Source organism: Capsella rubella, unplaced genomic scaffold, assembly GCF_000375325.1.
Source record: "Capsella rubella cultivar Monte Gargano unplaced genomic scaffold, Caprub1_0 scaffold_2, whole genome shotgun sequence".
Classification (NCBI taxonomy): domain Eukaryota; kingdom Viridiplantae; phylum Streptophyta; class Magnoliopsida; order Brassicales; family Brassicaceae; genus Capsella; species Capsella rubella.
Window position 1 is genome coordinate 4,152,629 of NW_006238922.1, and position 10,568 is coordinate 4,163,196.

Here is a 10,568-nt window from a genome sequence, read left to right on the forward strand (position 1 = left end):
ATGATATGTCTTAAAAATCAACTCAGACTTAAATATATATTATATGAAAGTTAATAGAAGGTGGAAATAAACTAGATGTCGAGAGTAACGAGTGCATCGTAGAAGATCAAAAAAAAATTAGTAGTTAAAAGTGATTGAATAGAAATGAGTATAACTTAAAAAGATAATGTATATGACTAAATTTTGAAATTTTTGAGATCCAATTTATTGTGTGAAATGAAGTGAGTTTTTCTAAAACTCAAGACATACAACTAGATTCAAAGTCGTGCTTAACCGTTAGTTATAGAAATGAGAAAATATAGAAACATTCATGAGTTGGTCGAGAGTTCTCTTTTACCACATTGCACTTTTTCCGATGGATAAGGCAAGTTCGCTAAACCTACTCTAGCGACTTGATATTATATATGTATCTTTACACTTAATGATGTATATGAGGCTCGGTAAATTCGTATTATATATAGAACGGTGTTATATTTGTATTAACATCTAATCGTAAATGATATCTATAATTAGGATCATAAGCTGGTCGTCGATGCCATTTACTCTTCTCGCAAATCTTTGTAGGATTTATAATCTCTAGCGAATGATTTTAGAGGTATGAAAAAACTTGTATTTCTATCCCCATGAACAATCCATTTCTCTCTAGACTTTTGAAACCATAAAACTTCCTCCTGGTCAAGACCTAAATCAAACTCTCTTAATAACTCAGCTTCCCGTTTAAGGAGGAGGTCTGTTTGATTCATATCAATTATCTCTTGAATCTCTTTAATCTCGTTGAGTAACTTCTCTTTACGCCTTTGAACATCTCCAAAAACCTCCTTGTTCCATTTTCTTAATGTCATTTGCAGCTTCTTAAGTGCCACCTGGGCACTAACACTCCCATTCCATGAGGTTAATAGCAACTCTTTGAATCCCGGATGCATTAAAAACATTGCTTCAAACCAAGAAGGTTGTCTTCTTGGATTACTGCTCATCTCCGGCAAAAGCTGCACTAATAGAGGTGCATGCAAGAAAAGAGAGATGTGTAACTGTCGCCTTTTGCCATTTCAATTAGGCATGAGGAAAACACATAACACAATCAAGTCTCTTAGCCACAAAGAACCTCGCTTCTCGACTTCTCCTCCACATATTATTATTGCTTTTAAACCCCATCTCAATCAACGATAGCTCATGAATCCACTCACCAAATGGTAGTGAATCTGAAGACACGCGACCATTCCCTCCAGACCTCTCATGTAGTCTAAGAATAGTACTAAATTCATCTTCGACCACGACTGGTCCATCCACACCCCTTATTGCATCGCTTATCCTATTCCACAGCCCACTTCTTTTACTAGCCGTGGGAGCAGCATAAACGACGATCCAGTTAATAACTTCACCTTCATTAACCACTTTTGTGTGTATAAATTGGTTCGTCGACTCCACAATAGTCATCTCCCCAATGCATGTCTGCACAATAGCCACAAACCGCCACTCTAGCCCACCACATTAACTCGTACATAATTCTCAAATCCCAATCCTTAACAAATACGACCTTTCAATCCCCTCCTGCATGAGTTTCAAAAACAGCTAACATATCCGTCTTTAATTGCTTCAAAATATATCTAATCGATCTTCTGAAATTGGGTTTACTCCTCCAGCAATTCCACAAAATGCAATTCATCATGACTTCACAAAATTGGCTCATAATTACTGGGGAACCCCGCTACCTACCCAGACCGGTGCTCGTCTCTAACTGGTGCTCTTCTTCAACCGCATATAATCCATCTTGTTCATTCAACACCTTCTCCACCAAACTCGAATCCATACCCAACTCTTTCACCCTAATCTCGGCGGCGTCCACTGTTAAAGACCCTCCATATCTTTTAACAGTACCCTTCTCCACTCTAAGTCTCTTCCGAGAAGCAGGCAGTTCAGTATCTCCTCGTGCTGGATCAAACATTAAACCACGAGTGGTTTTCAAAATTTTCTAAGGACTCGCACAACCATAAAACATTTCCACAGTCCATTCATTGCCTCCAAGATTTCCTTACCTATCGTTATTACTGGTTCCCCGTCCTTATCTTTGGAAATTCATACACCAATCTCTTAGAAACAAAATCATCAGCCACTACTTCCTCCGGTATAGGCAACCCGCCCCCCCCCCCCATTATTTCTCCCCAAACCCTTCAGAACCCAAACCTCAGGCTTATCCAGAAGGTCCTCTGATGGACGTCTTCCAGAAGCCACCCACAATTGAAACCTTAGCATCGCCCATCGCCCTTTTCGGTAAATGATTTTAGTTTTCTTTCATTACAATACTAAATCTAGTTATTGTTGGTAGTGTTTCTGATTTTGTTTTATAAACATGTGAATGGGATTTGGAAGATATATATTAGCAAAATTTTCGAGAGATTTTTGAGGGATTTTGTAACCCCCATCTCCTACCCTTCCTAGATGGTACCAAGAATACTATCTTCGAGTTTATACCTAAGTCTATCGAGGAAATGGTTGATGTAATCGAAGTTCATCAATAAAGTTTTATGTAAGCTGGAGGAAATCTGCTTATTCAGGTGAGGAAAGATGAATTCTTTGATTGGTTATTTGGATATGTTTGTCGGGAATTATCGATATAATGCAAGCTCATCGGACAAGATTGTCGGGAAGCTGTGGGTATCGATGATATGAGGATGCGCAAGTTAGCTTTCAACCTGATCTGAAGATTTGCGAATAAAAGAATGCGGGAATGGACATATTCAAAAGATAATCGTGGAAACAAATAAAATCCTGACTAATATAAGTAAAATGGATATTCTCGAAATATTAGGGTTTTAACGGTTTAAAGCGTAAGAACTTTAAAAGAAGACTGGCTCTATATAAAAGACAATTGATCATTGTGTTTATTGATAGTTTATCGAGAATCATAGGAGATGTTTGTGTAGATCCGGTGATTTTTGAATTGTGATCGACTCAAATTTGTCCTGAGCTACTCTCTCAATTAAGAGATCAGTGTAGTACTTAGGGATCGATTCCACAGAGACTAAAAGATTACAAAATAAATATTCGGTATGAAAATTAAGCTAAGCAAGCAAGGTTTTAATATTAAGAACAGCAAATTAAGATAAAGATTGGGTTTTAAAACAGTATAAGAAAACGCTAGGCTCGGGAATTCTCAGGAAATCAATCAAATTAAATAAATTAGGATTCAGATTTAGCGCCGTTCTTGAACTCAAATCACTAATGTAAAATCTACCAGCTTTCGCTGCGATGATTATCTAAATTTAAAACTAGAACTCTAAATTTCTTTGCTAAATTCTAAAGTTTTAAACCAGCATTAACATTCAAGTTTGATATGCTCACCAAATCCCTAAACCCAATCTCTTTGCGAATAAGTATTTTGCTCATCACCCTAGGTTCTTTCAGGTTATTAATCACACTCTCATGTCAAATCAATTATCCTAAGATCTAGACTTTAGGTGATCAATCTAAAACTAGCATTAAGAACAACCTATGGTGAAGAACAATTCAGATGGTGAATCATAATCTAACAAATCTACCTAACAAGTCATGAGAACCCTAATGAGAATCCTTAACCCTAACAAAGAAGACTACTCAGACATCATGTAAAAAGCAAACATCATGAACTGAATAATATAGATTAAGAAACTGAATAGAGAAACAAGGGAGTATTGAAATCTTCTCTCTACAGGGAGTTCTGATCTCTCTATCCAAAAGCTCTCAAGGTTCTGCAATAGAATAAACCGTAAGTGTTTCTAAAACCTAAAAAGTACTTAAATATGTCTAAAACACGTCAGAGACCAATGTTGCAACTTGGTGGGCAACTTTTGTAAATCTTCAAAACTTGGGAAAACTCGAAATCTCTCGTCAGGCACATGGTGTCGATCGACACTGATAGGTGGTGTCGATCGACACTCCTTCACAGATCTTCTCCAAGTCAGATTACTCAGCTCCTTTGCTCCAATAAGCTCCAAATCACTCCATTTTGGTCCAATCATTGTGAAATAGCTCATACACCTTAAAAGACTCCAAAAAGACCCTAAAAAGTATAGAAAGACTCGATAAAAAGCACTTATATCGTGGTTAAAAGCCGTAAAAACCATGATATATCAACTCCCCCAGACTTAGCCTTTGCTTTCCCTCAAGCAAAACAGAAACTTAACCTGCGAAAGAGGTTTGAAAACGCGGGAACTCACTCAACTGCAGGAAACTCTTCTTTGCACTCTTCATCGTCTTGACTCAAGAACTTACGTTATGTACTTTGCCTATGAGAAGTATCAACATTCCTTACTCTAATCCCACAATCCTTAGGAATCTCCAGTCTCTCCATTGTCATCTCTTTACATAAGTTAACACAAGTAAAGGTGAATTCTTACCGAGGGAGTATCGATCGATGGCATATGGACTCTTCTCAAACCAAAACATTCTTCGTATGATTTCACTTCCTCTCACTTTTCTCACTTCTTAAGGTAATCGACATCTCTCTACTTTTCTAGGGTTTCATTTTATTTTTTCAACGATTCCTTTTTTTTTTCTTTTCTGTTTTTTCTTTTATATCTCTTTTCTTTTTTTATTCGGGTATTCATGAGATCCGAAGTATGCATGAGTTTACGAGACATCCCTCATATCACTTGTACCTATACCCTTTTCCACAGTTTCTTTTAAAGGGTGAAGGGAAGAGAGAAGGAAGGAATCATACTTTGAAGAAGTGCAGTGTCTTGTGCGGCTCGAAGAAGAAGTCTAGTCCAATGTATTGCAACTCCCAAGGTAAGAAACTAAGTCCAATTAAGTCCTTATAAAAGTAGAGACAACGTTAGATCAAGCATAGAAATGTAATCATAAGAGTGTTAATCCAAATCAGAGAAACCGTTAGACTGAGTTCATTGTTCCCTACAAAAAGTTTTGACTCAATAAAACAAAAAAAAATTTAGACGGACTCGATAAAACTCCAAAAGAATAAACAATGTTAGTAACTACCTCCCCCAGACTTAAACAACACTGTCCACGGTGCTGCCAATCCTAAGATTGGCGAAGAAAATTAAAACAAAACAAATGAAAATTGGATGGAAAATGGCAAAATTCAGAAAAAATTCACCGTCTGTGTTGTGGTGTCGAGCGACTTGAGATGTCAAAAACTGTATCCAAGTGAGTAAGGCGAGTGTGTAACCATGGCAGACTCTAGAGTCATTTTTATTGTTTAGAGTCATTTCTTAGGGTTCTTAGAAATTCTTAGAAATCTCTTGGAAGAAAACAACGATCGTATCTCTTCGAAAACTTACAGAATTTTGTCAATTTTTATGGTCATATATATATATATCTTTCAAAAATTTCTGAGAGATTTCCAAAGATATTTTTAAAATTAAAAATTTCTGGAGATTTCTAAAGATATTTTCAAAATCAAAAATTTCCAAGTGATATTCGAGAAATTAGGTTTTCTCCAAAAATCTGTCGGATATACTTTTTTAAAAATAATGTTTTTGGGAAATTCTTTTGGAATTTCCCCTGCTTCATTGTAGCCACGTTCATAAATCAGATCATGTATTTACATGCTTTATAAATACATGCTCCTAATTTCCAACGTAACTAATAAGACTATATATATGATTCGTCAATAATCTTCCAATTTAACTTCACAATCTCAAGACGTGCACACAAAAAAAAAAAAAAAATCTCAAGCTTGTTCTCTTTCTCAAACTGAAGAGTTGAAGGCTGTTCACTTGCAATAACTTCAGTCAATTAAAAAAAAAAAAAGAGATCTCTTTAGGAAAATTTTCAAATTATTGGGGCTATTTTGTTTTTAATAGACATATACATCTGAAGCCTATTTAAAACTGAATATGATATAGTTAATGTTTATTTGAGAACATTGATTGAACTATCAATCTATTTTATTATCTTTTTAGATTTTGTTTTTCAGTTTGTGTTAACTTATTAATAATATTAGTCTCTTGAGTTAAATTTTATGTCTATTGACTGAAATTAAATGTTGAACTTATTAAAACAAGTTAATTTCATATGTTGGTTATTGTTTAACTTTTTATATATGCGATGTTATAAGCCAAAATTCATACATCCTTTCAGCTCCGAGACAAACGCAAGTTATATGATCTCGCCTCAAACATTACTCGAATTGGCGACTTCTAAACTTTTGTTAGAAATTTTACCAATTGAGTTATTAGCACTTGGTCATTTAACCTTTTATATAATTTATTTAAACCGCTTTGTGTGCTGAATATTGTTTTTTTTTTGTGTGCTGAATAGAGTTTGGATAAAGAGTTACACAATATGAAAAGAAAAACACACAGAATCACAAACCAGTGTCTCATTTGCTCACAATATAAGAAAACCACATAAATGGACGATCATATTATATATGTTATACATTTTTGTGTACTGAACCAGCCAAGATAGTTCACAGTCAAGTCCACCAAATCATCTGAAAAAAAATCAAGAGCATAGCTAAGAATCATATATACAAACTTCCCCACCTGTTGCCCATTATTAGCTTATAGCTATTTACTCTTTTAATAGTCCAACAACCTGAATAGAGAGAATACATCTCCCTTGGAGCAAACTCCCAAACTATGCTTTTCACGTGCAACAAAACCTGTACAACTCTTTCACACCCTTTATAAATTAATACCTTGTAAGAGTATCAATCATCTCACACTTATCATTTCTTTCACTTTCATTCTAAAATTCCCAAATCTTTATTCACCATACTTTAACACTTTTTCTTGTTTATTATCCTATTCTCTTATCAAATCTTTTACTTAATGGCTCTCGAGAGTGTGTTTTTGCAACATGACAACATCTATAGCTATAATGGCAAAGAAGCTTACTCCAACATTTACATAGAAGATGAACCACACTTCTATGATCTTCAAGCCTCTCTTAATTTTTTCGATAACCGAATCGAAAACTATAACTCTACTTTTCTCCAAGAAGATCACTACTATGAGAATACTACTACATTCCTTCATCAACCTCTTCCTGATGAAATTGCTATTAGTGAAGCAAATATTACCCCAAAGGAGAACTCTTCTGGTAGCCCGAACCGCGAGATAAACACTTCAGGGACCAAGAAGGCAACACGCCGTAGAACGAGAGTGAAGAAAAACAAAGAAGAAATCAATAATCAACGTATGACTCACATTGCAGTTGAGCGTAACAGAAGAAAAATGATGAATGAGTACCTCTCTGTTCTCCGCTCTCTCATGCCTGACTCATACGTCCAAAGGGTATGCTTCTAACTCTACTACATTCATATTTATCTATTGCATCTATGTGTTTTTTATTGAGACTAATAAAAAAGAACATCATATTTTCCACGTTCAATGTTTTTAGTTATTAGTTCTAAAGCAAAAAGTTCAAAAATATAATTTACAATCTTTAATAGTAGGTTTGAATCATTTGATTATAGTAAATTGTTACCTTGTGAAAAAGTTATGTTAACGATAATGATTTGTCACTTGTTTTATATACCAAGACGGCTAGGTTTCATAAGTACTATATGCATTATTGTGTGTCAATATCTTAATCGGTAAATATTTTAGGCAAGATCCTATAGGGGGATTTAGAAAAGAGTTATATTAAATATTATGATCTCTGATATAACAAGGTGTATATGCCTAGATCAAAAATATTTTAGTAATTAAAAAATTTAAAAAGTATATGCATTACAAAAGTTGTATTTGTATATGCACTACAACGTTAACAACAACGACAAAAAGTTGTAGTCAAGTACTCAAGTTACCCTAATAGTGAAACTTTTACATGCATAAAGCGATTCTTAACAAAATAACCATTTTCTAGGATATATTTTACGAATGCGTCAATTTCCCTAAAATTGTATGGATTTGCTGTAAGATTAAAAATGTCGATTTATTTATTTTTATTAAAATACATATTTGATAATAAATACTTAATAAACCGATTAACCCTAAAGATAACGAGTAAAACGCAAGTTTAATCACATTTTTATAACTTTAAAAATGCAAATCCGTATGATTTTACCACAAAGGCCAAAATCAAAATTTTGGTTAGAAAAAAGGACAAATTCATAATTGATTCTTCGTAGTTATGAGTTTAGTATTTTTACTTTCTACTTTCATGGTTTCAGTGTGACCAAGCATCAATAGTAGGAGGTACCATAAACTTCATAAAACAACTCGAACACCGTCTTCACCACAGTAACGCCAATAGCAAACAAAACGAAAATGGCAATATCTCATCCGCCACAGCACCTTTCTCGGACGCCTTCAAGCTTCCACAGTTCACAATGGAAACCTCTTCTTCGGTCAGCGAAAACGTAGTTCTCGAGAATTCATTGGCTGATATTGAAGTAAGCCTAGTCGAGAGCCATGCATGTCTCAAGATCAGATCAAGAAAGAGACCAAAGCTTCTTCTTAACTTGGTCTCTACCTTACAAAGCTTAGGGTTTGTCATTCTTCACCTTAACGTCTCCACTGTTTCTGACTTTATCCTCTACTGTTTCTCCACTAAGGTATGTTTATGTTCTTACTCCTTAATCACTATATATTTACCCTTGATTTGAAAAAGTTACAGTAGTAAAGAATATTCTAAAAATAGCTGCAACAAACAAAAAAAAAGATTTATTTCCAAAAATTGTAGATCTCTGTGTATGCTAATTGTAAATCAAATGCTAGGCCTAGCCTTAACCTAATTGTTTTTCTCTTGTCGTGCCTATGGTTTTATTAGTTTTAATAATGTGATTATCACTAATAGATCATTACAATAATCCTTAGTTTCACATATAGGTTTGATTATGAGGATAATGAACATGTCAATTATGGATCCTTCTGGCAAAAACAGATATACACTTAGATATAGCATTCACATGCAATTATAATATATAGTCAATACAAGTTTTCTTAGTTAATTTTCTGGTAATTAAAAATGAAATACGATCTATATAAAATGATATCTCCACCCAAAATGTTATTTTATAATTTATTTACGATTTTTGTAGGAAAAACGGAAAGAAATGGCTGTTTTCTACTATATTTTAATGCATATGTCCATAGGAAATCGATTATTTTCTTGTAATTATGCTCTCACCCAAATATATTATTGACACGTTAAACATTATATATATATATATATATATGTATATATATATACAATTTTTAACCACAAATTTACTCATCAACGAAACATATTCTTGGTGGTTTATGGCTTCATGCTAGAGATTATTAGCTGCTTAAACGCTTTTCATTTTCCAACATTTGATCATTACATTTTTGTATTATATTCGTTTAACATAACATTTAATATTTTGCAAATAATTTTGATCTACAAATTAATTTATCTAGTACTATGTTCAGTCATATTACTCGTCTGCTATATGAATAAAGCATATATATAGCATTAAAGGCTAAACAATGAACTATATTTATCGTGGGGGAACAACACATAACCAAAAACATTTTACTCTAGTGTTCTGTGCATGCATGTGAGAACACAACATTGAAAGAATAAACCATTTTACGCAGAGACAAACACACGTAGCCAAAAATTTACTTACTATTTATAGACTCCGACATCGATTAGATGTAAAAAAGCACTTTAAACAATCCCATTTTTCACTATGTTATAAAAAATCATTACCACAACTTTTTAGTAAAAGACCAAGAATATATTGTCATGTTTTTAGTACTTGATAATATAGAAAGACGTAACAAAATATACTTTTAGTTTTAATATGTTTTCTTTGTCAACAATGCAGATGGAAGATTCTTGTACGCTTACCTCAGTGGCTGAGATTGCTACCGCAGTGTATGAAATGCTCAGTACTCAATACTCATGATGATGACGAAGATGCTCAACAGTAACCCTAAGATAGACCGGTTTGAAGAGTCAATGTTAGCATGATCATCCGGTTTGGCATATTTTTGCTACGGATTCAAATAATTGAATTTGAATGTCCTTGGATAGTACACTTGGTTTTGTTTTGTCCAGTAGTTATATTTAATATTTTGTACCATTTTATAGATGCTTCTGTCCATTGCTACACATTATAGTATAAACATTGGACGATCCAATTTTTAATTGAAGTTGTTGACAAAAGTAAATGGTAACAGCTGGAGATAATTGGTTGTTGGATTTTGTTAATATTCGTAGAAAACAAGAATCAATTAGGAAAATTGGAGAAAAGACTATTTTTAATGGTATTTGTGAATTTTGTTTAAATATTTTACATTTTTAAAGATCTAAGAACACATTTTCACACATTATATCTGATATTTCTTGGTTCTGTTTTTTTTTTTATATTAGGGTTAGAGTTTGTTATTACGTATATATTTTATAAAACAAAAATAAATGTATAGCCTTTTTAGTGGCCATAACAAAATCATTACGCAGATGAAAAATTTGGATAACAAAATAGAAATTTCAACATATATTGGTGTAGGCACATGTTAAACATATAGTTGTATAGGCACATTTTAAACGTAAAATAAAGTTCGTAAAAAACAAACTGTATTTGAAAATAGTTTACCGGCTAAAAGTTAATTAAACCACCAATTTTTGAAATTTTTATTATTTGTTTT

At 33.4% G+C, this 10,568-nt stretch overlaps 2 protein-coding genes across 2 annotated transcripts; one reads left to right on the top strand and one right to left on the bottom strand.

The window, feature by feature from the left end:
* Positions 1-539: 539 nt before the first annotated feature.
* LOC111831938 lies at positions 540-1,942 on the bottom strand. Its single transcript, XM_023787582.1, has 3 exons — positions 1,714-1,942; positions 1,103-1,475; positions 540-1,035 (listed from the first exon to the last, which is right to left on the bottom strand). The coding sequence occupies exons 1-3, from the start codon at positions 1,940-1,942 to the stop codon at positions 540-542; spliced, it is 1,098 nt and encodes a 365-aa protein (XP_023643350.1).
* Positions 1,943-6,773: 4,831 nt separating this feature from the next.
* LOC17895121 (transcription factor bHLH94) lies at positions 6,774-9,856 on the top strand. Its single transcript, XM_023787583.1, has 3 exons — positions 6,774-7,238; positions 8,120-8,503; positions 9,746-9,856. The coding sequence occupies exons 1-3, from the start codon at positions 6,774-6,776 to the stop codon at positions 9,824-9,826; spliced, it is 930 nt and encodes a 309-aa protein (XP_023643351.1). The 3' UTR covers positions 9,827-9,856.
* The last annotated feature ends 712 nt before the right edge of the window (positions 9,857-10,568 follow it).

Bases quoted from the DNA above. Each gene is read 5' to 3' on its own strand.
- LOC17895121 (XM_023787583.1), top strand. From the start codon at position 6,774: ATGGCTCTCGAGAGTGTGTTTTTGCAACATGACAACATCTATAGCTAT. The intron at 7,239-8,119 runs GTATGCTTCTAA...TCATGGTTTCAG, and splicing joins CTGACTCATACGTCCAAAGG to TGTGACCAAGCATCAATAGT. The intron at 8,504-9,745 runs GTATGTTTATGT...TCAACAATGCAG, and splicing joins TCTACTGTTTCTCCACTAAG to ATGGAAGATTCTTGTACGCT.
- LOC111831938 (XM_023787582.1), bottom strand. From the start codon at position 1,942: ATGTTTGATCCAGCACGAGGAGATACTGAACTGCCTGCTTCTCGGAAG. The intron at 1,476-1,713 runs GTAGGTAGCGGG...GTGGTGGGCTAG, and splicing joins AGAGACGAGCACCGGTCTGG to AGTGGCGGTTTGTGGCTATT. The intron at 1,036-1,102 runs GTTCTTTGTGGC...AAATGGCAAAAG, and splicing joins AGGAGAAGTCGAGAAGCGAG to GCGACAGTTACACATCTCTC.